General features: G+C 41.8%; 1 protein-coding gene across 1 annotated transcript; it reads left to right on the top strand.

The window, feature by feature from the left end:
- Window positions 1-11,482: 11,482 nt before the first annotated feature.
- On the top strand, window positions 11,483-25,939 carry slc39a10 (solute carrier family 39 member 10; the record flags this gene model as incomplete). Its single annotated transcript, XM_083908881.1, has 9 exons — window positions 11,483-12,718; window positions 13,688-13,859; window positions 19,786-19,961; window positions 21,035-21,199; window positions 21,296-21,404; window positions 21,594-21,902; window positions 22,003-22,083; window positions 24,595-24,785; window positions 25,787-25,939. Exons 1-9 carry the CDS (start codon window positions 11,498-11,500, stop codon window positions 25,937-25,939), a joined length of 2,577 nt encoding a protein of 858 aa, XP_083765007.1. The 5' UTR covers window positions 11,483-11,497.
- Between the last annotated feature and the right edge of the window lie 814 nt (window positions 25,940-26,753).

Below are 26,753 nucleotides of genomic sequence, written 5' to 3'. Positions count from 1 at the left end.
GGCTGCCGATCACTTGATATTAATCTTTGTGAGATGGGGAGGTGGTGTTAGAGGTGAAACCACAGGAACCGGTAAGTGGGCCCAGCTGGTGCAGACGCTGACAGACATTATCAGAGTGTCCTCACACTTACACACACACTCATGCGGTGAACCATAAATAAATACTTTCCATTCCTATTTTAGCATAATATGATGTTTTTGTTAAAAAGGACTACAGTTACAAATTCAAATTTCCTTACCCAGGCTGTGTCCAAAGATACTGCTATGAAATATTTGAAAAGATAGATTATTTTAACAGCTGTGTGTTTATTTCAAGTTGTTTTTACATGAATACAGTCCAGAATGAGAAGCAGCACCACATAACACTTAGGTTAGAGAATATCTGTTTTTTTCCTCTGCAAAATAAATAAATCAATACCCCCTCATGAATTCCCCGTGCGATAACATTTTATTTTTGTGTTTATTATGTGCTTTTGCCACTGCACCACCTGACTTTTCCACATTGGAGTCAAAGAAGGATTTTAAGATTAATAATTCAGTGAAATATTCATATATTTTATTCAGCTCCTCTTCCATGGTTCCCAATCAGTGGTGCATGTACCACCAGTGGTACGCAAGCTTCCTCTGGTGGTAAAATCAGAAATATATATTGTATATAATATATGGTATTAATAATAATTTGATAATAAAGGGTATGCGATCGGAGTGGAGCAGAGGAATTTTGTGCACAGAAAATTAAACAAATAACTTAAAAGGTGCCATATGTAAGAATGTGGCCAAAAAACGGTTACTACATTCAAATTCAAAATACAGAGGTCTTTTAGGTTTCGTTTTCTGACGTAACTGGCAACACGTGGTCGCTCTGCAGCTGAGACTCTACTGACTGCAATGATTGGTAGACGGCGTTAGGTGGCGCCACATGCCAAAACATGATTTAAAACATAAACAGGATTTGCAGTCTGCAAAAGATTTTTTTTAATGCAAATATTTTGGCTGCACTGTTGTTGTTGGTGAGTTCAGTTTGTTATATGAACATTATTCCTGAGTCTCTGTGACATATTAGGAGGATTTTATGGCCAGTTGCTTTAGATTTATTACATAATGCACCTTTAAATAATAATAATAATCTTAATTTCAACGTTGAGAGTTCATTGTTTTCTCTGGTGGTACTTTGTATAAAACGTTTAAGAACCATTGGTCTTAATTGTCTGCTATTTGGAGTCTGGGGGAAAAAAAAGACTCCGAATTGACAGTGATTTGGTCAAATAAATAAATAAATAAATAAATAAATAAATACTATAGATTGGCATCATGGAACAATAACCTATGTAAACCCAACCATATATGGCAATAATTATAGTTTCTAATAAAAGGTTATGACCTCATTGAGCTGCACTGTCTTCCCACGGAGAGGAGCATGGTTCACAGGCAGAGGAAGTGTTAGTGTGTGAGACTTGATTTCTGAACTTCTGCTTTTCAATGTCCTTTAACAAGTCATATGACAAGTTAGTGACTAATGACAGCTAAGACAACCTGGCGGAAAACAAACGTCAGAGGGTTTTATTCTCACAGCGTCCACGATGCGCAGATGGAGCAGACTATTGTCCCACCTCTGCCCGGGTACTACGTAGTGTGCGTAGCCGGCGTTAGTGAATGACTGCCGTTCCTGAATTGACGTAACCAGACGGTGTAGTACCGAGCGGAGAGGAGATGCACACGGCACTCGAGTGAGGTAACTATATAAAAAACCCCATTTGTTTTCATTCACTCCCACAACATGGACACGGGTAGCGCTCGCTACAACGTGTGTATGTCACTAACCATTGTTGTGAACGTTGACTGCGAGAAATGAGTTCGCATAAGCTCGGGTTGCCTTTTTTGTCGGCTCTATGGCTAATTTCCTGTGAGTCGTCCGCAAGCTAACGTTAGCTGCTGGAAGTGTTGCCTCCGTTTGTATGCTAGCGTTAGCATGTCCGACAGGGGCGACACAAACAAAAGAAAGGGGTTGGTTCGCTTTGAACTTTGGTGACGGACAGCTCACCGGTACCAGCTGTGAACACCGGTGACTGGTTATATATGTGCTGTTTTATGAAGCGGAGTGACGAGTTTGAACGCTGCGGTTTTTGTCGCGAGGGGCAGACTCGCGCATCGTTGTATTCTGACCACCACGTGCAGCGCTGAGTTCAGCTTCATCAATAATGTGGCGTCTTCTCCACTGTTTCTCCAGCGTGGTTAACGTGGTTAAAACGTGGTTAAATGTCGGTGTTGAAAACGGATCATACCCATTCAGTGCACACAGGCACAGCATGTGTCCAACCCTTAGCCATAAAGTGTCCCAAGAATGTGTTGCTCTATGTTCCGCCTTTCCCTGGGCAACTTGTTTTTGCACGTTGTTGATAATGCTAATGTTTATTTGCAGGTTTTTATAGCATTACTACGATTAACCTTTTCATAAATGTCTGCCGTATGTGTGTTTAGTGTTATTACTGACTCTCAAGAGATTGCTGCAAGAGCTCGGTCTATTTCCTTGAATAAACAATGGTGTAAACGTGTTAACATTTTAACAATCCAGTGTTATTGTTTTTCCGGTGTAACATTCCCTTTTTAACTACCTGTCCATCTGTCCATGTTAAGGTGTCTTTTAGTAAATTAAATAAAAACTACCCTTATCAGATATCATACAACTTATTTATGTCCCTTTTTTAACGTCCACAGTACTGAAACCGTGGGTACAGTTTTGATGATGAGATATTTGCTTAATTAACTTGGTTATTTAAAATAACCCATTTTAATATACAATACAGTTTATTATAGATTGTGTTTGTTTCCCTTCCTGACACTTATCTTTCGTGTGGGTAAGGTGCAGGGGGCAGATAACTCACTCAAGTAAAGCAACAACAGTGACCCCTTAATGTCTGGATCATGTCAGATTTTTACAACCACACAAAGTATTGCCTGCAGTGACACTTATTCAATAGTTACATGTAAATTAACCACAGGAATTAGAATTGAGATGTTTTTACTGCATAACCTCTGCTTCCATCCCCGATTGGCAACATGTTGATGTAAAATACACCTGTAGTGTTGAACAATGCAGAATTTGAATTATGTCAGAGGACTATGGAGCCCTTTAAAAAGTGTAATATGTGTAATAATCTGCGTTACCAGTGGTTGTGTAGCATTGCACCACAATGAGTGCAACATACAGAAGCTATTGGGTAAAGACTTCCATGGCGATGTGCTTTACTTTGCATTTAATATCAAATACTCATGTCCTGAACGATGTCGGTGACATTGTGTTTTAATCTTTGCTTTGCTGATTAAATATACTGATATATATGTGTCGCTCACACTGGCATGTGTGACTGCAACAGAACACAGGGTTGCATAAGTCGTGTCCTGGCTGACGCAAAGTTATTGCTAAAACAGTAGTTGGCAGTTCTTTGATTCGTCAGTTGTTTCAAGTCAACAACGCTACAAAATAAGGGCATTTTATACAACAACACCCACGCTGAGATCAAATCTAAAATGTATACTGATATGATCAGACAAACACTAACTGCCATTTTGTTGGTTTCCTTTGTCTGGCTGAATATTATTTAGGACCTTTTACTACATGACACATTTCATGATAGATTTGTCTGGATGTAGACCGATTAATCACTTGGGCCGATTATCACTACTTTTAACCTTACAGTGCAAAATCCCCCGTGAAATTCACTGTAGCTTGCAGCTGCAAGTTTCTTAGAATAATTTTGCGAACATGCTGTATTTGTTTTAGTGCTCACAGTGTCCACAATCTGTTGCACATGCAACACCGTTCCCACACTACAGCAGTTTGTGCAGACATGGCATTTTGAACAGCACCATAAGGCTCTTTCCTACCATCAATGATTCTGTCTTGCGTATGGGATTAAGTAGTCAAATAAATGCACTGTGAATTATTTTAATGTTGGTGTTCCCTTTATGTTGCATGTCTGAAGTAGGACCAACCAGCAACTAGTAAAGTAGCACTTTATGGTTGTTGTGGTTGTGTTTCCTGCCTTACTGTATTATTACAAATTATTCTAATATCAATGAATAATTGATTTAGAACTGTCTTTAACAGGCATCGGTTTAAATGTATCAATTTCAGTACTATTTTAGACTGAGACAAAGGCAAAATTGGCAAAAGGAGAAAAAAATGCAAACCTGTACTGCCCACATAACAGCGCACACACAATGTGTATCTGGTCAGGTGGTTGATCCTCGACTTAGCTCCCTGGGTGCTTGAACACACAAACACACTGTGGCCTCCACCCTCCTTGTACAAATTAGTCGGTGGACTCAGAAAAATCCTCAAAACCTCACCTTCTCAGTGCTGACCCGACCCGATTTGTATTGGTGTGGTGGGTGTGTGAACTATTGTTGTTGGCTGATTCCTATGTTGAGGTAAGGATCACTCTTGTGTTTTTGCCAAAGCGTAGTTGTGTTTGTGTGACTTACAACTCAGCAGATCCTGCTGTTTACTAGTGATTACTGTGATGAACATGCTTCCAGGCCACAGAGCATCAGTCATACAGCTGTGTCTCACTGCTGTGATCACTCGCTACTTTTGTGCTGAGGAATTCAGGACTAAATATGGCATCTTCCATCAGCAACACTGACTAAATGACTCAGTGGCGTCAGCCTACAGAACCTGAACCTGGTGTGGTATTACTTGTTGTGTAAGGGAGTTTTCTTTTTTTGATGATGTATGTGAAGTTCACAGAAGTTGCCGCCTGCTTTTATTTGCACCTGCATGTGTCATGGTTGCCTAACATATAATCACAGGGGGTGTACGTTATTTGTGGAACACTGTGGCTTGTCATCTTTGTTTTCTCAGTACATTAGTTTCACTCACATACATCACATGGACAATTAGAGCTCTTGATTGTAGCTGACTTCTGTAGAATTCGTTTGACACCGTTTGTCCATTTGATTTGTCTTTTAATGCCGTTGACAACAGCTGTGTAGGCATCTACTTATTTTATCTACTTAATTTGTCTTCCTTTATTATCAGAGCTGAGTTGATAATGTTAATGATGGTCAGACAGACTGTTGAAAGATAAAGATAAAGGCTTTGTTATCACTGTGACTATGCTGCTTGTGTAAGGAGATTTTGGGAGAACTACCACACAGCTCATGACAGATTACACTGAATGGCTGCTCTTGATTAAAGAGTTATTCGTTTAACCTGTCAAACTGACGGCCTTGGTCATTGTTTTTTCAATCAGTGAGTGTTTTACAGGAAATTACTTGGCAATTGTCTGTAATATGACAAAAACACTGTGTCTGTAAACACAAAGCACACACAGTACTTATGCTTCTTGAGGACAGTTATTAGTTCAGTGTTGTACTCTCTCACCAATGCTGCTTTTCTGTTGTCGTACAATTGCTTCACAAACTATTGTTTCTGAAGACAGTGTGTCTCATATCGACCTGCAACAAATGATATGATTTCATTATCGATTTAATCTGGCAATTATTTTCTTGAGAAATCAATTAATGTTGGCCGATATAAGGTCAGAAAATGGTGAAACATGTTAACTGTTTTTTTCCCCAAACCTCAAAGAAACAATGTTCTTTAAAATGTGTTGTGTAAAAGAACAACATAGCATCCAATAGAAGACAAACATCCTAAATCTCATGTAAATTGTTTGTTACTCACAGGCTTGTAAAAGAGAAGAGAAACCTCAGGAAAAGCCACAGAGAAGGGATCCCTCTCGCAGGACGGACGGACGTGCAGTAGGTGTCACGTGTACAGGAAGTCTCTATGTGGACGGCAAAAAAGGCAAAAAGAGAATGTAATTTTGTTTGGAGACTGTATCGCACTGATATTAGTGTTGGTAGACACTCAAGGCAGTGATATTGGTATCAAACATGATGAAGTGGTATCAAGTCAGACCCCACTACAGTAGCAAAGAGACCAGAACCTAATTAATTCATTTAAGAAGCTGAAACAGAACTTCTTTGTATTAATACAAAAACACTCAAACGGATTAATCAAGAGTCAACATATATTTATGAATTCAATATCCGATAAAAAAAAATTTAAACTCTGGTGTCTCCTAATACATTCTTGAGTCTCTTGATACGACAGCAGATTATTGTCTGGTTGGATTCTGCTACCATGTGCTGTGAACTGTGTCCATCTGCATGAATGCTTCAGGCCTTACTATAAAAAAAAGAAGACGAAAAACCCCACTCATGTATTTTAAAAAAAAAATATTTTACTGTCTCAAAAACAAAAATACGGCTTGATTTAAAGCCTAAAGCTTTTGAGTTTTGAATTGAGTTTTGAGTGATCCTCGCTAATTTCACTTTAGTCATTGAATGCACCTCATCGGAAGCACAGATGTGTATGACTCTGTTCAAGCCATGTGTAAATTAGTGTCAAATCGGACATCATTCATGACTTCTACTACTGGCTACTGTCAGAATACCTGTCATCAAAATAGGATATGTCTAGGATCAACCAACTGCACAATATCTGCTCATGACTCTGACATCTATGAGCAACAGTCAAGTGGAGCGTCTTTACAATATGTCCTGGCTATTGTTCCATGTCAATGAGTAGTTCAGGCAAATCAGTCCTTGGGCAGAGACACTTAACCCTGCGTTGCTCCTGACAGCGTGTGAATGATTTTGAAAGATGTGCGCTGTATGAAAGTGTGAGTGAATGTGTGCGATATTTCACGTGGCAGTATTATATCGCCTTTGAGACACCAGGTATTGATTTTTTGGTAGCACTATAATTTTGTATTAAACATTTTGCTGATTAGCATAAAAAAAAACAATTAATGTGCCTACTTTCACTAGAGCTGTTGTGTGAGTACATCACAATATTGTGATAATATCGCTACACACTACCCACTTAAAACTTGTTAAACATCATACTAACCGTGGTTGGCACGTATAAAAGTAAAGTTGTGATTATTATTAGCTGGTTTTGGTCCAGTCAGTCACCTGATGTTTCATCGCTTGAATAACAAAATAGTTGCTGCTCCATCTTTGATCATACCATTTTCCTCCAGAATCAGGATTAATACAAAGACGGATGTGTATGGTCGTTTGAGAATCACATGAAGCAGCTTAACGTCAAAGATTTGACCTCTTGAGCAGTAACAAGAGTCCTGTTATCAGCAACATGGGAAAAGAAAGAAAATGTTTGACGTTAGTGAAGAGTCATTTGTACAAAGCTTCAGCACTCATGGAATTTTGTATAGTTTTTTCCTCAAAAAAACTCTTTATATTATGTTTTGCAGCTTTTCAATTTGGGGACATAGTACATCCATGCTTTTGTGCTCGATGACAAACTCATTTTGCAGACTGACATGAATCAGGCGAATGAAAAGGGAATAAAAAAACTTTGCCCTACCGTATGACAGTATCACACATAAATTCTCAAGTTGTAATACTTGTCATGCATGAAATTCGTAAAAGCATGGCAGCTGTGTTCAAGGTCAAACCTCACATTACAAGTGGAAGCATTCAAGAGAGTATCTTTTAATACGATTTCCCAAAGAGTCCTTGGCTTTACATTTTGTCAACAGTTGCGCTGAATGCAACAATTCCTTTTCTTCAATATCAAAGCATTTCTAGGAAGGTTTTGAGTGAATTTCTCGCTAATTTCACTTTAGTCATTGAACGCACCTCACAGGAAGCACAGATGTGTCTGCCTCAGTTCAAGCCATGTGTACCAGTGTTAAATCAGACATCATTCATTTTACTATTGACTACTACTAATGGCTACTGTCAGAATATCTGCCATCAAAAATAATGTAAAGGATTAACCGACTGCACAATATCTGTTCACGTCTCTGACATCTATGTGCAACAGTCAACTGGAGCTTCTTTACAATATGTCCTTCTGGCTATTGTTCCATGTCAATCGGTAGTTCAGGTAAATAAGTAAGTTCCAATAGTCCAATGCATGCTGATGTGTCCTTGGGCAAGACACTTGAATGGGTGAATGACAAAGCTGTAGCATAAAGCAAGACGAGAAAATCGCTATTTCCCATTCACCTTTGCCTTATTTGCCACTCAATTGGCTTTTAATTGGCTTGTTCCTGCAACACTAGTGTCAGTGGGAGTTTGTTTGAAAAGTTAATGAAAGTAATGAGTTGAAACTGCTCATTTATAAACTTCATGATATTACTGTTAAAACATGTTTGATGTATTTCCCATGGAGACAAAGAGACTGTCAGTGACTTATCTCTTGTGACTACTGTTTCAGATGGCCTGTTGTCATGTTAATGGGGTTTTCTAGCTTGACGTGGTGTGTGTGTGTGTGTGTGTGTGTGTGTGTGTGTGTGTGTGTGTGTGTGTGTGTGTGTGTGTGTGTGTGTGTGTGTGTGTGTGTGTGTGTGTGTGTGTGTCTGTGTGTGTGTGTGTGTGTCTGTGTGTGTGTGTGTGTGTCTGTGTGTGTGTCTGTGTGTGTGTGTGTGTGTGTGTGTGTGAGAAAGTGTGTGAAAGTGTGTGAGAAAGAGCAAATCTAAATTCCACTTCTCTCTATTATTTGTCCACAGTGCATGTTTCAGATGAGTTCAAAAACCCACTCACACAGTAGCACCTGGACTGGGGGGCCAAGCAGGAGGAAGCATATTACAGTGAGTTACCAAGTTATTACACTTCACGCTGTAATGCTTATTTATTACCTCTGCCAAAGAGGTTCAGTGTCTTTCTGTGTGACTGACTGACTTGTAGCAGGATTACACAAAACGTACTGAACCAATGTCTATTTAATTCTGTGGAGTTGTTGGTTGTGAGCCAAGGAAAAACCCATTAACTTTTAGAATTGATCAGATCCAACTGTGTGGATACAGGATTTTTTTCTCTCTTATTTTAACATATATTATGAGACAAGGAGCTTGTTTGTGTTTTATGTGAATTTTCTATGAAATAATGCAGAGGTCAATTTGAAATCTTCACAATTTTTTGCAACGGCAATTAGCTCCTATTTTACAGTACTCCTTATGCAAGGATGAGAACTTAAAGATGTTTTAACTGTTCTTAACATCTATTACATTACTTTTGGCAAGTGAACAATCTAATATGGGGAAAGATCCAATTGCAGCCTTTGCAATTTGCAATTGTATCAAATTGTAATTCTCATTTAAAAATGATTAATCAGTGAGCCATTATTCTGGCAGAATCTGTGAAAAAGAACTTGCTGAGCAAAATGGAACTGATTGTTGGTGAGAGGTTTTGTCTCACCATGATTGCATCACAGACAACTTAGGGAAGTAAACTGAGATAATACACGGTTTTCTCCAGTAATATAAAAGAAGCAGTATGATGGGTTTTTTTTTTGCTAACCCAAAATCTTGATCAACAATACATTTGAAATATCAGTTAAATTGCCATTTGTGCAGCACAAAATCAAACTTTCATACCAATAATAGAGATTTTCTTGTTTCTATTAAAAGCAAAGCACATGAAGGATTCATATCAGGAAAACACTGTTGCTTCTTGGAGGGTGTGCCCCTCTTGCCCCAACCTATCTGTCCTCAGGGTTCATAGGTCACTGCTGTCTCATGTTTATAAACAGAGTTTTGTCAACAGCCATGAGGCAGTAGGCTTGTAAACCACATGAACTGCTGCAGTGTAGAGTCGGAACACCATCATTCACTCCGTGGCTAATCTTAATTTCACACGGATCTCAGTCAAAGACACGCAGTGGTAAGTTTTCTGGCTCCGAGTTTCTAAAAATATTTTAAAGTGTGAAGGAAGTCATTGTTGGGAAGTGATGAATCGCTGCACATGGTTTATCACTGATTATAGCATTATTGTGGCTGTCTTAATTTCATTTGCCGAAGTCACTGAATTACTGTCTGCAAAGGTGTTAAACAACCACAGTTACATGTCTTTATTTAATTTGTTTGAGGAAAAAAATGCCTGATGATCAGCCTCTACACAAGCTCGTGATCTATTCATATTGTGAGCAGGAACTCTTTTTTGCTAGTGCTTTTGTAGATTCATTGATCAACGCTTTCAGGAGTCACCAAGAGCTTTGTCTATAACTAATGGTAAATAATGTGATTAAATGCTTTAGTTTTGTTTGATAGATCATTGTAGATTTATAGATTGTCACTTTTCATACTTTATCAAATGCAATATATTTTTTAAATGTATGACGCTTGTTGATATCTAGACAAAAATCAATGTACTTGTATTGCTCTTCTTTTTTTGTTGTTGTTGTTGTCACAAGCGTACAGTGTGCAATCTGTTAGCAGCCATGACACTGCAGAGGAGGATCTTCCTCTTTCTATTCTTCTTTAACACCAGTATTTGTTGTCGACATACAACACAAACCTGTTCCGTCTTGTTGTGCATGCAGTAAATCCTGTAAAACATTGCTATCAACTAACCCTAACTGGGTTAGGCTTAGGTTAAGGGGGCAGGGAATGCATTATGTCAATGATGTGTCCTCACGTAGATATAAAAACAAGTTTGTGTGTGTGGTTTCTGACACGCTCCATCTCAGTTATTTGGTGGTATTCCTCATCTAACCTCTGTTACTCCTCTCCCCGTCCACCCCCTCCCATCAAGCATTAACCACCCACAGGCTTCACAAGAGACCTCATGAGGATCATTTGACTGGAATGGTATTGCAGCTTCAGGCTTTTTAGAGTTGTGTGTGTGTGTGTGTGGGGGGGGGGGGGGGCAATTTGTTTTACAATCCTCACTTACTTTTGCTTAGGGGCTCAAATGTTGTGTTTGAATGTGCAGGTTTATCATCCTACTTCACGCTATGTTTCTTTACAACTATGAGTAAACCCTTGCTGATGCATTCACGCTCTAAGGAGTCACTGATCAACTCTGATTAAGTATTTTAGCATTGATCATTGAATAATGACATCAAGTATCAGTATTTCAGTGCTCACACTGAGTCTGAGTAAAAGCTACAAGCTACACATTGACTTATCATAGTTCTTCAGCATTTATTTTATTTAATTTGTGTATTTAAGTAATTGTACAATAAAATAGGCTATAATAAATGTCGTCATTTATCTTTAAAGCTGTAAATGACTCCCAACGGAAGCTATAAAGAGAATACATTTGATATTTATCAAGGATTTACAAAAAAGAAAGTGTGCTGTGCATCATGTCTTAATACTTTAATGCACAATGGGGTTCATAACTGGTATAACTGCAAGTGATGTTAATGTTGTACTGCCACTTTGTTGAATTCTGGCTTCTGATTAGATAAAATGTTGTAGGGTAGTGGAAAAGTTTCAGACCATGATACTGAGAGAACAGTGTTCCTGAGCAAACACTCAGGGTCTGTGAACGTGTGTACTTGGTTGCTTAAACTGATTTTGTGTTTTATACCACACTTATGACCATTTATCTGTCGTATATTGTGATGTTGGATTCTCTCCAGTCATTCTCACAAGGCCAAATGTCTTCATCATCATTAAGTGATTGCTGTCACTCTACTTTTTCCTAACAGGGGGCCAGAAGCGAGGAGACGATGCGAGTCCACGTGCACACCAAGTTCTGTTTCCTCTGTGTGCTCACCTTCCTCTTCCACCAATCCAACCACTGCCACGCAGAAGGTCACAGCCATCAGCACAGTGGGCATCACCATGACGACCACGACCACGCCCACAGTGACCTGCAGATTTCTGAGGCTTCATACACGAAAGCACCCTCTACATCACCACAGTCCAAGACACCCAAAGGAGACAATCTAGAGGAGGAGCAACGCTACTATATCCAGCAGCTTTTCAGGCGCTACGGTCAGAAGGACCGACTAGATTTCCAGGGATTTCAGAGTCTGCTCTTAAGTTTGGGTCTGGGTGAAGTGAAGGTGGTCGGTTTGGATCATGAGGATCATGACCATGTAGCCCACCTTGATGTGCTAGATTTGCAAGATGGGCATCACTCACACACATCCACCGACGAAGTCCATGATCATGGTCACACGCACGATCATCATCATCCACACAACAAGCCTGGCTCCCACCATCTGCCCACAAAACAGGAACCCACAACCAGCAGCCAACAGGCGACTGCTGCTGGTCCCACTGCTGGTACACTTACAGGGGATGACCATAAACATGAGCATGACCATGACCATAAACATGACCATGATCATGATTATGATCATGATCATGATCATGACCACAATCACAGACATGATGCAACGCATCACGATCATGATCACACAAAGGTAAAAGGTAGACACCATAAACATTCAGATGGACATGTGAAGAACGCACATGACCAAGAGCACAAGCATGAGCAGGTACAGTCTGTCCATAAGGACCTAACTTCTCAACCCCATGACGATCATGACCACGGTGATCATGACCACGACCAGGAACACAATCACGTTAATCAAGTACAGACCAGCACAGACATTCCTCCCATAACCCAAGAACAGCTGCCACCTCTAACCTCAAGGCCGCCCCAAGACTCTCAGGAGCTTCAGACGTCTTCTACTCCAACAGAGAGTCGAACCAAGAAGCCCAGAAATCCATCACGGGTCAGAGGACATCGAGGGCGAAACAAAAACCCTACAACTCTCATACCTCCATCTGACAACCATGACCACAAACATGAACATGGGCACGGTCACAGTCATTTTCATAAAGATAAGAGAGAAGCTCCAGGAGAGCTAGTCAACCCCACTTTGCCAGTCCCCATTGGTCCAGGACATCCAAGTGGATATTTACACCAGCATGAGGAGGTAGGATTTGTTTACACTTCCCATTGGTTGTTGTCTGACATCAGGACACTGTGTCTAAGAGCAGATTAATAGGAATATTAATAGTAAATACATTTTATTTGTGTCCTGCTGATGTTTAAAAAAAGAGATGGTAATAAAGTTAAGAATCTCAGCTGTTGACGCTTTAGGTTCGCAAGGAATTAATGTTTTCATTTTTTGTTATCACTTGACTCATTTTGACCAATTCATGTGGGCTTCAGCTCTAAAACACTGTTAGATCTGCAGCCTTGGTCAAGGCACCAGCTGTGTTCTCAAATGATCCAGCCTCAGGACCCACTTTTATCCCATGCCATTAACACAAAAAAATGCAGCAGTACACAACTCTTTCATCCTCGGGCTGGGCAATATGGTCCGAAATTAAGTTAAAGGCTGAGTGGGAATATACAAATTATATTGGTATTTTATGCAAAGCGTGCTAAATGTTCAGTATTTAAACTTAGTGTCTTTGATTCACTGCTCTTTGTTCACTATCTGCACTCACTCTCTGTGTTCAGTCTGTTATATAATATAGGTATTTTAAACCCTCTCTCTGTGTCTCACTCAATGAGTTACAAATGTAAAATCCACAGAGTTTAATCTGCTGGAGTTTTATAAAAAGGCAGAGGTGGCATGCAATATTATAAAGGTGGCGCCTCGCAGTCAAAACCCTTGGTGATTGTTGTCATGAACCACCATTTGAGAAAGACTGGTTGACAATAAATACATCTGCACTTATGTATAGACATATATTGCATCTTTAAAATGACACAAATCTTTCAACAGTCTAGATTTTCTTCAGCTTTTGTTTAATTGTTGTTTAGTCTATACCTGTAATTTAGTAATCATGCTTTGTCAGATACATTTTGTATGGGGTAGTTCAGTATTCTACAATTTTGGTGCATTATAATTGGTGTCTTCCCTTCATACTCTCCCCCATGTTTCCTTCTCCAGTGTTTGAACCTGACTCAGCTCCTTGACTACTACGGCCTGAGTCCTCAATCACTCATCTCCCCCAGCCAGTTCACCTACCTGTGTCCTGCCCTGCTATACCAGATAGATAGTCGCGTTTGCATCCGCCACATGATGGGTGATAAGCAGGAATCCATGGAGTCTATCAATTCCGGTAAGAGCCGAGTATCATATTGACCCTTGACTGAAAAGCAACGAAGAAACACAATGAACAATTAATTCATGCAAGGGTCAAACCATATTTGTCAAGAGCCCAGTCTTTAGTACCTGAGACCTCATGCAGGGTCCTGTCCCAGATCAGGCTGTAGCCTGCAGACAGAAAAAAAGTGGCTGTTAGGTTGTTGTTTTGTGTGTGTATGAGAAGATGATGTACAGAGGAAGGTTGTAGTTCCTGACCTACCTGATGCACCACGCCATATTAAGAGCGCTGCTGTTGGCTCACTTATTAATTTTGGATGACACTTGTTTTAATACAGGTCAGTGTAGTGGGGTTTACTGTCACAATACTATCAGGTTCAGTTGCCACAACCTACTGTAGTCAGAAAAGAACACCTGTGAAATGTCTTGCCACTGATATGCTTGAATAAGTAACTGGGAAGTTTGTTGGAGCAAAAAAACACTAAACCACAAGTCATTGTCTTTATCTGACACCATCGACCAGAGGGCACATCTGTCTTGATAAGCAGGAAACGACAGGGATATTAACATTCATCACTGGGTTCACGAAAAGATGCTATTAAGATGTGTAAACCTGAGCTCCACTCAAGGGGAAGAGTGGCAGACATGCATAATAGCCGGTTTATTTGAACTAATCAAGCCATATTTTGTAGAGATGATGATGATAACCGAGGTGAAACAAGAACTGTGATTATTATTATTATTTCGTGGTTATGCACGCTATTTGGAAAAACAGTGCCAGAATAGACTAAGAGTAATACGAATGCTGAATTGAGTTTAGTTTAAAAAGGGAGGAAATGAACATCTGCTTTATTTGTGGCACGTTTGCTACAGCAACAGCACATCCAGCAAAAGTGGCACAGTGCTGCAGTAAAGAGAGCAGTCTGAGGCTGCAACAGGTTTTACATGCAACTGCAGGTGTGGACCGGTTGAACTCGGTGAGGTGAAAACACTGAGAGCAAGCAAACAGCAGTTAAGCTGGAGCTTCGACAGAGACAGAAGTGAAGAACCAAGATTTAAGTCCCGCTTGTAAATGATGCAGTTAAAGCACAAAGTGGGGACAAAGGGTAAACACGGGGAGGTGATCCAGAGCAGGAGCGCTTCCAACCAGGATTACCTCTGGAGTTTGAGTCACACAAAAGTGTGAACACGTGATCAGCTTTTACTGCTGTCATGAACCGTGCTCTTTGATCTTGATAACGCATTGATAATCACATTTATCGAACAAGGTCTTCAACAGTCTCTTCAAAGACACATCTGAGACTTTTGCATATTTCCGGGTGTTACTACACAGCTGATGTGCACGTGTCACTCGGCAGGAGAGAGAGAAGTTATTCTTTGGCATGTTCACCAAAAAAGAAAGGTGATATTTGAATGAAATGGCAAATTTGCATGTCACCTCCAGCTGGCCGTATTACAGTACATCATGTGAAAGACACTGGTGATAAGAATGTCTCCTTCTATGAATCATTTAGGACCGTGTGTGTCCTTTTGTATCAAATCATTTCATTAGCTCCAGCAGTGAGCAAGTGGTCCTATTATGACCATTTTCACGTTGGAAAATTCAATTTTTGTGTCATTTTTATGGAAGCAGCTCACTTGAAAAGAGGTGAAAAAAGGTGAAAAGAGTTTTTTTCTCTCTCTCCCAATGATATCTTTTGCTTTTCATTTTCCAAGTCTCTGAATCACCATTAGAGTCCACAAAGAAAAGCCAGAAATGGAAAAAGGCAGATAGAGCTATAAAGAATGAAGGTTGGTGTTAAATGCTGCTCTGGGACCCCACTGTGTTTTTTAGGTTTATGACATGCAAATTATACAATCGGAGTGTTTTGTAGTTAATGAGTTACAGGTCATGAAATAGAGCTCGTGAAGCCATAAAAGCTTGCCACAAATCAAACCAGGACGTTATCACACCTTGTGCCAACACAACCACGGAAAAAGCTGCAAATCTTTGCGCCTTAGAGTATGTGTGTGAGCCAGCCCACACCTGGAGCAAAAATTCATGGCGAGCCTGTTAAATAATCCATCTGACCATGCGGCATTTGCTGTGTTGTTAAATTGTTATTACGCCTGTAGTGTAATTGGATTTTAGTTTCCATTTAAGTTATGCAAAGTGGGTAAGAATCTGTGGAGCTGTCGGTGTAAACAATGAACAACATGGCAAGTGTGGGGTCATTAGATGTTCAGCACAAACTGATTTTATTTTAATTAGAAGTAGATTGTGTTTTTCCTGTGACAAAAATATATCTCGACTGCAGCGCTGCACTCTGGATTGTATGGAATAGGACTGTCAAAACAGGAGGCAGTAGTTCAACTGTAAGATTGGAGGATTTCCCTAAATGTACACTCTCTTAAATCTTTAATCATTGAACACTCATGACTCTCTGGAGGCACCTGTATCAATGAGCCTCGGGCAGCAGCGTGCAGCCACCGACACAGTCATAAAAAACGGTAATGACCACGAGGAAGACATCAGGAACAAGTCAAGAGGGCAGGAACGACTCCTCATTAGTGGAAAACCAGAGGCTCTGGATCCACTGCGTTGGTACACCAAGACTCATCCACAGGCATCACCACATGTGGCAGAGCTGCCTCATTTGAATCCTGCCGACATCAATGAGGGAGCTCAGAATATTTGGAGTTGTTTTCTTTCTGGTCCTCACACTTCCCCTTTTTGTGCTCCGCCAATTAGAAGAGCCTAAGCGACACCCAGGGCCCCCTTTTCTCTCCAAAAGCCACAGCTCAAAGGAGATGTGTAATTGGAGGGACGACACAGACCAGTGGGTCCCCTTCGCCTTTCTTCTGTTGTCTTATAACTGCCCTCTATCTCGCCAATATAACCCGATGCCCACCTTCACATCTACACACCCGCGGAACCTCAACTGCATAAAGGTAATGAGACAGAGAAGCAGATGAGCTGCGTGAGTGTGAAGGACCTGATGCACTGTCTGAGTGATACAGTTGCCTCTCAGGGTTGCTCTGTGTTCCACATGATGCAGCAAATAAGAAAGCAGTCAACTGTAGCATCTTTACTTCTGAGAGGCACAGTGAAAATGGCTGTAGCTGTAAAAGGAGATGGTGAGGGCATATAAAGCTGAGAGCATACTCCTGCTCTCATAGAACACTGTGCTGTGTGGGCCGATGATGATGCGACAACAATTTGAGACCCAAAAACAAAGTGCTGGTCTTTATAAAATATTAACATTGAACATTAGACCAGCAGAGGTTAAAAGTGAAAACAACATTTACATATAAGAAATAGTTTTGCAAATATTAAACCAGGTTTGATGGTCTTAATAAGTGCAAAACAATGCGATTAGAGAACGTTGATCAGCTCATTAGGTTCCATTAGGTCTGCAGTGCCTTAAAATAAGGTATTTAGAGGCTCATTAGGCAGGATATTTTTTGGCATTATTGATCTAATATTCTGTTATAATATTCCTGTAAAATGTAAATCAAGATTAATCTGAGATTAAGGTGGATTTTTACACCTGTTTGTGAGTGTGAGTTGCCTCCTTTTATAAGAACTGTAACTTACAAGCCGAGTTGATTCCATCTTCTCAGCCATGATTTCATCCACAGTTTTTTGGTGTTTTTTTTGCGTTTCTCAGCATAAAACATTGCACACAAAACAGCTATTAACTGACGGCCCTAACCCTCCGTGTTCGTTTGTATTCTGAAGTCACGCTAAATCGCGAAGTTTCAGTGAAGATCCCCGGGAAATCCCCAGAATGTCCTCCCTGAAATGGTTTGAGTAAAAGCCAAGCGTGTCGCCCTGCATCTTAACTGGATCGTCTGGTCTGTGCTTTCTCATGATTAAAACATCAAACAAATCGGCTACAAATTTCGTTGTATCGGTGGTTTCCCACGTTTTAAAAAAAAAAATCAAGTCGGGTTTGAAAATGCTGGATTGTGGGGCAGGCATTAGTGACTGTAACAGCTGGATGATGGGACAGCAACAGCTTGATTCAGTCTGTTTAAAGGCTGCTCATTCAGGCATTAGACATGTTTCATATTATCTCTTCACGAGCACCTGCAGTCATTCAGATGAGGAGAGAGAGAAAGTGTGTCTGTCAGTTTGTTTTTCCCTTTGCATAATTGCTGGCTTTTGTCGTTTTTTTTTTATGTAAACTAAACTCGGTCAGTATGGCGGCACGATATACTGTTTCACACGTTTGTAATCGCATTCAGGCACGTCCTTTCTTAATTATTTTCACTTTAAAGTTCTTAACGCTCTTTAGAAAAAAAACTTCAAACTGTGCGAGACAGAAAAAAAACTTGGATATATAATACATCTATAATACAAAAAAAGAGGCAGTTTAATGGCAATGTAAAACATTTTTGGCACTCATGTTAATTCCCTAAAGTGATAATGAAGCCTGCTTAATTTAATGCTCTGCCACCCCCTCTACGTTTAAAAAAAAAAAGATGGTTTACAATCATTTTCCAAGTTTTTTTTGTTATAATTATTTTTCATACAGACATACTCCCCATCAAAATCACATCAATCATTCTTGAGTGATTAATTCTCTCAGAATGGGGCTAGTCAATCATCTGCAGAAAGTCGCTGCATATCACAACATACATCTTAACTTAATGATGTAAAAACACAACATTGCAACACAATTGTTTTCTAATATTGTTCACCTCAGATTGTTAATGCTAAGCATTTCTTAATATGTTGGCAAGTACCCAGCCCATCACAGGGCCAACACACGGAGACAAAACACCCTTTCACTCTCACATTCACAGCGTCAGATTAACCTCTGCATGTTTTTGGACTGTGGGAAGAAACTGGAGAACCCAGAGAAAACCCATGCAGACACGGGGAGAACATGCAAACTCCATGCTTTTTGCACCAAGACAACAGCGCTTACCACCGCTGTATGACCCCATTTCCAAACTCTTAACGCTTAAACACATATCAAACCTAGGAAACTGCTAAACCTGTGTATTTGACATTGTGTCGAGTGCTACATTTACAGAGGAGCAGCTGAGTGTGTTGTGATATGCCTCCGAAACAGAAGTCAATTGTCTGTAAGATGTGAATTGCATGCACGCTGTGTTTTACTCGATGGGTGTCCGATGGTGTAGCTGAATGTCAGCAGTGAAGGAGCCAGTATCACTTTAGCAATCACACCAGTAGCTTTGTAGTTACACCGAATTTCATACTACATTAAACATTTTGTTCTCTGTGAAGAAAGAATCCCAAACTTTCTCTCTCTCTCTCTCCTTCGGTCTTGTGTTGTTTTGAAACACGTCCAGGACCTGACAGCCAAACTGACAGTTTAAATGATAGTGTACTTTTCTGATTTCTTCTCTTTTCTGCTTCACGTCTCATGCCTGCAGCCTTGAATGAAAAATGAGGCGAGCGGGATTCTGCTGAAATGTCACATCGCACCTCTCGCTGTAGGCGTCGTGTCATCACAAGGACACACACAGATTGAAAACATTCGGAGCGTAGTTTCCTTCACATGTGGCCAAGATCGGGAAAACTATAACAATTGATAGTAAATATTGAGAGGGGAACAATATGGTGACAAAGCAATGATGTTTACTGTCAACAAGGACTGTACAGCTATAGCTACATGGGGCAGAAAGAAGTCGTTTTGAATGGAGGTCTATGGAAAAATGGTCCTATTTTTTCGATTGATTCACAATGCCAGTAAACATTTCCATGATAATTCGTCCCATTTAGAGGAAAATAGACGATAAGTACAACACAAATTTGTGGACACATTACAGGGTGAGGGTTAACTTGAATTTTTCAAACATGGCATTGGCCAAATCGCGATTCTGGACGCTTCAGAACAGGATTTAATATTATTTTGGGTGTTGTCACTCGCCGATGCTAATACTTATCACATACCTTTCTCTTTACCTTTAACTTTTGTCTTTTTCAGTGTGGATTTGGGTCTCAGGCTTCGTGTCCATCACGGTCATCAGCCTGCTGTCTCTGCTGGGCGTGGTCCTCGTGCCCATTCTCAACCAGGGCTGTTTCAAGTTCCTGCTCACCTTCCTGGTGGCGCTGGCAGTGGGCACGCTCAGCGGCGACGCCCTCCTTCACCTGCTGCCTCATGTGAGTACGCCAGCATGTGACAGCCAGCACGTGACTAGAGTGTAAAAATCCTTATGAGAGCAGTTGTCTTTTCATTTGATGAAACTTGTGCCCTTACAGATTCTAAATGATCAAATTATTCATTAATTTGCTACTCTGAATCAGCCAATAACGGAGATGACACCGCATCACTCACAACAACTTGTCAAAATTAAGACAGCGCATCATGCATTTGATCTAAAATTATCATTAACTTCGAATTTAAAGTGGCACGTTTTAAAAAACAAAAACACTTTCTCCAAAACTAATACTGGAATTAGTGCATTTCACTGCTTCATTAAAAATAATTATTGTGAGTGAGTTCATTATTTACCGTCTGACCATCTGAGCCCTCTTTCAAGCTTTGAAGAACGGTTTCAATGCTTCGAACTCCTCTAAATTTAATTGATCAGTGATCAGTCGGGGTCTATTTTTAGGACCCAGCTATGTTCAGATGTTAACGTCACAATGTCTCCTGAAACACTGATTATTACCAAAACAAGCTGTAAAGAACAACCAGACTCGCAGCAGCCAATCATGAGTTAACAAGCCTCATGTTACTTTATCAATAATTCCAAAAATTCATATTTTCCCATCTGTTCTCAAATCTGTTCATGGTTCATGGTCAGCGATGTTAACTTTGGTCAGAATATTTAGATTGAGACTGAATTATATAAGTAATAGTCTATTATAAGTACATCCAACACTCATTTTCTGTGTTTTAACCAAAGGTTTTTCGTACACATTCTTTTGCCATCTGTCTTCCTTTTTTAACTGCAGGCATAACTTCATTGCAGGCTGTGTACTCGCTATAAAAACAAATCCTAATAAAAAGTACAAGATGGTATCTAAACCCAGCCTCAAGCTTGGACTAGAGTCGTGTCGGAAACCAACGACCGGCCGCGCGTGTTGTTTGATTCCATTTCTTGTTTTCTCGTCTTTACCAGCACAGCGAGCAGTTAACGCTGCCATGCAGTTACGTTTAACGGCGTGCAACAAAAACTTTCAAAACTAAAATAAAAATGATAAATGTGTTCCCCTCTCTGTGTCTTCAGTCTCAAGGTCAGCACGACCACACCAATCCTCACAAAAAACAGGACACTGATATGCTCACAGCCTTTGACGGAGTGTGGAAGGGGCTTACAGCGTTGGCCGGCATCTACCTCCTCTTCATCATTGAACACTGTATCGGCATGTTTAAGCACTACAAAGACCAAAGGGTAAGAGAGTAACGTGATCTTGCTGTCGACATTTGACGACGCTGCGTCTCACGGTTTGAATTGTGCGCTGATGGTATTTTCTGTGTGTGCTCACAGAGCGCAAAGAAGGCGAACGAGGAGGGAGCGATTGGCAGGAAGTTGTCGGATCACAAGCTAAATCGTCGCTCAGACGCAGAGTGGCTGCACCTGAAGCCGCTCAATGAAGGTAAGAAGTGTTCAGTCATGCTCTCGATGTTCCACCGACAAAGATCTGAAACCTGAAAATGAGGCTGACCCAACAGTATCGCCCTCTGGTGGCTGTTCAATAAATGATAACTTCCTGTTCGTCTTCCGGTTTCCACTTTTTATATATATGGCCCACATGTGTGACTGCAATATCTCCCCTCTCTCCCAGACCCCGACAACACGACCGTCTCCTGTGACAACGGCTACAACGACACGCAGCTCTCGGAACTCCAGCCGCCCGACTCTCCCACCAACAAGACACCACTGACGCCTGCACAGCCCCAGCAGGACCAACAGTCGCCCACCAAGGAGAACCGACACAAGGCCAAGAAACACAGCCACAGACACTCGCACGGCCACTCCCATGGCGGGAACTGTCACTCGGACCAGGAGATGAAGGACGCTGGTATAGCGAGCATTGCCTGGATGGTCATAATGGGTGATGGTGTGCATAACTTCAGTGACGGCCTGGCTATAGGTAAGCCCACAGGTCCAGATTACTCTGTAACGACTGACTGAAAAAAAAATGTTAAACTGTTACTTTTCTTCTCTCTGTCACGATCAACGTGACTCTTTAGGTGCAGCGTTCAGTGCAAACCTGACAGGAGGCATCAGCACATCAGTGGCTGTTTTCTGTCACGAATTACCTCATGAACTTGGTAAGTGAAGTGCGCCGAGAGAAAATAAACCAAACAATACAAGTCATTTACTCATAACACACTGCGGCTTTGTTCGTTGTTGAATAAACGTCTGCGTTTATTCCGACACGAACAAAGCCCTTTTAGGTTGTCAGTCTCCTAATAATGTTGACAGCCAGAGTCTAAACAACTGGTTCTGCATAACTGCCCCCTCTTTCCTCTCTTGAGATGGATCTTTAATCAGTCAGCGTCACACCATCATCTGCCCCCTGAAAGCCGTTAAGAATCGGAGTGGTGTCAATAATCGTCACTCTTCTCTTCTCTCCTGAAAAGTCTGCCTCCGTTTTTTTTGTTTTGTGTTTTTTCCCCAGAATTATTGGCTTTTGTGTGACAGCAGTGAAATGGCCTGTCATGGTGTCTGTCAGTGCAGATGATGCGCCACACCTGGCACGCTTTGTTCTACACAGTCAGAGTCAAAGAGGGCTACAGCTGCTGCTGCGTTCATTTGCATTCCAACGCTCTCTCTCTCTCTCTCTCTCTCCGTGGATCATTTTGATTCAGTTTGATTCAGCGACAACAGTGAATAGTTTTGTTCTGAACAACAACTCTGCAGTCCTCTGCTCTGCATGTGCATTTAGGAATGAGTGTCGAGTGTGTGCTGAAAACGGCCGACAATCGGGTCATCCGTTGCAGATCAGGACTAATGATGTGTCTTGTTATAGTGCAGTTTCCAGGCCTGTTCTCCATGTTTGTCTACCTGCTCCCCCCTGTGTTAAGTGGCAGCATCACATTCTGATGCTACTGGTTGAGGTGAAATATGCAAGGAAAGGGGGAGGGGGCGAACACGCATAAATCCGCTGTGTTGTTCAGTGATAGATTGTCGAGTCTTATCCGCAGGACAACAAAATACTAATTTTGTGGATCAAGACTCTCTGTCCTGAGCTCCTCCCACCAGATGAACATGGACAGACACACCCAGTCCATATGACTCGAGGCAATCTCTCCATCTCTGTAACACACTTCACTGATGTTGATGAGTTTTATTTCATTAATCTGCCAACTCTCTTTTAGACTCTTGCCCTGCAGCGTAGACAGTTGTTATCAGTGTAGTAGAACCAGCCAGATTTCTCCAAACCTGGAAAACGAGCCTAGTGGAAGTTCAGATCGCTCTCAGACTTGATTTATTATTATGCTTAAAAACCAGTTTACTTCACTTTAATTCAAGTGCATTATCCCCATTATCAGTGCTTCACGTTAAATATAAACCAGCCACCAAAAACAATACTTCACTCCCCACTCTGTGGGGTGAAGTAATGATGTTTGCTTTGGGCTTTGATTTGAACATTTTTGTTCTTTATCCTCATCTTTACTTCCTTGTGCTGGAGTTTCCAGATGGTAAACTGATTTTCAAGACACTGTGTGTAATTTCACACTTCCTGCTGATTCGGCGGCCCTTCTTCCGAGAAGCACTCGCTTTTTACTGTGCCTTCATCCCCGTCGGGCCACTCGTCAGACGAGCCCAGCAGTTTGACAAGTGCACCTCTCGGCTCCTCCTGAAACACAAAAGCCGTCGCCCGTCTGGCAGCTGGATGCCAAAGATGATGATTATGAGGCTTCTTTAACCACCCGGAGTGAAGCTAATTGGCAGTGATGTGTGTGTTAATTGCGGTAGATGAGGCGGTGGCAGGCATATCTGAAGGGCTGGACGTGGGGAGGCAGGGAAACGTCACAGTGTGTTGAGGAATTAAAAAAAAAAACCTTGACGTGAGTTGTGTGCAGACTGTCTTTAACTTCACCCCCCCTTTTTTTTCTCCCCATTGCTTTGATTGATGGATGAGAGTGGAGCGGTTAAAATATTCATCGAGGTAATTAGCAAGGAAAAGAGGCCACTTGTTACAAGGTGCAGGAAATGTAGGCCACCCCTTCTCTCTATTCATCTCTGTTTTCCAAATCGAGGGCGTTTCCGCTGAGACTTGGGCCCTCTTCCCGCATTTGGCCTGGCAATGATTGAAGAGGGTAGAGAGGCGATGGCGTGCATATGTAATCATAAGTGCATCAGGGGGGGACTTTAAGACATATTTCTTAGAAAGAAGTTTTTTTTCTTGAAGACAGATAGTGGCGGCAGACCTGTGGCGCAGAGAGCTTGTTTTGAACAGGTTCCTCCTCATCACCGAAAGGCAGAAGAGTCAGAAGTGACTAAATCACACACACACACACACACACACAGTGTGACATGTGACATGTGCCAAAGCCTCTCACCAAGGACTTTATGACGTGCAGCAAAGTGCATGTCACTTTGCAAACTGTAAACAGAAATTGGACACAGAGCTGTCAACGCTGCAGCAATGCACTCTGTGACTTTCACCTTTAGTAAAAACATAAAAATATATAAAAAAGAGAGAGAAGCTGCAGATGTGAGCATTGTATGTTGGGATCCAGTTTCCAGACGGTGTCAAAATAAGAGATGGATACACTGAAATTGCCCTAATGGTGTTTGAATAAGCGTGTGTGTGTGTGTGTCGTGTGTGACAGGTGACTTTGCGGTGCTGCTGAAAGCCGGGATGTCGGTGAAGCAGGCAATCGTCTACAATCTGCTGTCTGCCCTCATGGCCTATGTTGGCATGCTGATTGGCACAGCTGTGGGCCAGTACACACACCAAGTCACCAACTGGATCTTCGCCATCACAGCCGGCATGTTTCTGTATGTGGCTCTGGTGGACATGGTAAGTTGGCGCGTGTGATTCCACCCGACGCCGTCTTTTTTTTTAAAAGGGGACAACGTGTAAAATGTGTGAAACTGTGGCCTGTAGCAATCAGAATGGGTTCCATGTTACAATCTAAATTCATAAATATCCACGAGTGTCACCCTCCCAACACTTGAGCCTTCTGTGGGTTGCCAGACTTTCAGGGAGACGGGTGTTTCGCTACATTTGCTCACATTCACACACATAACTGACTCTAAGTGACAGTGTGTCTGCTCCGAGTCACAGAAGGGGAGAATTATCTCATGATGAGGCAACTATACAGTGCGACAGAGTGGATTAGCTAACCATGGCTGAAGTTGCAGCTGAAACTGCTTATAATACAGTTATAGCACGACTACACTCGACTCTGCTCTGTTTTTTGGGGGCTTTTCCATTAGTGATAGTTATCTGGTGCAGGTTCCAAGTGAGCTGATCCGATACTAAAATGTGATGTCAACAGACTGCTGGCCACCGATTGGTCAGAGAGTGTCGTCACTGGAAGAGTCACGAGCGCAACGTCTGACATGAGAATCGTGCCGAACTGTAGATCACTTAAAAATCCTTAAAACATGCGTTTATCTCCAACTTTTAGCAACACAATTTCTGTCTGGTGTATTTAGCGTCAGCGCTGCCAAAAGCCAGGGATAGTGAGCCAAATCACAACCCGTTCAGCCATATTTTAGTTCTGTGACTGTGTCAGACGGAGTCTGTGCTGTGGTCATGTAGCCACGTTATTGGGTGGGTGGCACAAGAGGCCAAACCACCAACTCAACACAAGAGCAGAGTTTGCAGGCTGAGAATTCAAATTGTGACTGCACCATTGTTCTGAGTGTAGCCAGAATTAAGATTTGAACAGTTCATTTCTTACATAATGTACCTTTAACCTTCCTCCCACACAGGCACTCAGTCCTCTTCTCTGCCTCCTGATGCTAATTCCACAAAGTCTGTCTCTGATGGCTAAATATTTGTCTCCCCTGTAGCTGCCAGAAATGCTCCACGGGGACAGCGAGGACCACAAGCGCTGTCAGCTTGGACACTTTGTCCTGCAGAACCTGGGCATGCTGACCGGGTTCAGCATCATGCTGCTCATCGCCATCTTCGAAGACCAGATCGTTTTCGACTTTGGCTTTTAACAGAGGGGAGCGAGGGGCGGGAACTGGCCGGATGCCTTGCCGCTGCTCCTCTTTTCGCCTTAACACGCTTTTGTTTGCAATGTAACTGGGCCCAGTCATGCATGCGATGTGAGTCTTCATCATGAACCGTGCCTCCCATTTCAAACGGTGGGTTTATGCATATCCCATGCCTCTGCTTAGTGACGTTTACACTCTGCCCCGCCATCTCGTCTCCTCCATCACTTCCAGTCTCTGTGTTGCTTGAAAGAGCGAGGCTCCGCCCCCATCCACACACAAAAAAAAAAAACAGCCACCTCTGCTCTCAAAAATGCAAACTTTGAAAAGATAAAGAGCTGTGGAGCGTCAGGTGGTGCGGGAGCCGGCGTCTCGCCACCTGTCCATCATCATCGTCATCATCATCACCACCATCTGTCGCATGTTGTCGTCGTAGCCGTCCATCTTATCCGTGCTGTGCTGTCGTCCACGTCCTCACATCTGTGGCGTACGTCGCTCGCCCTCCATCTTTGTTTGACGTCACCGCGCTGCGTCCCAGACATGTCATGTGTGTGTGTGTGTGTGTGTGTGTGAGCCAAGCCCCGGTCACTGGAGCAGCGCCACCATCACAGTGCCGTTAAAGAGACGCAGACCCAACGTCTGCTTGCCAACACATCTGGACTACAAACTTTAGCTAAAACAGGGGAGACTAGCGTTCCTCTGAATTTCCCACATGGCTCAGTGTTATTTCTTTAATGCTGCAACTTTCCCCGATGTATTACTTTTCAGTTGTGTCTAAATAGATTAATTATATTAAAACCTAGTTCATAGTCATGACTAA

Source organism: Microchirus variegatus, assembly GCF_963457635.1.
Source record: "Microchirus variegatus genome assembly, chromosome: 22".
NCBI lineage: Eukaryota > Metazoa > Chordata > Actinopteri > Pleuronectiformes > Soleidae > Microchirus > Microchirus variegatus.
This window is presented reverse-complemented; position numbering and strand designations above follow the sequence as displayed.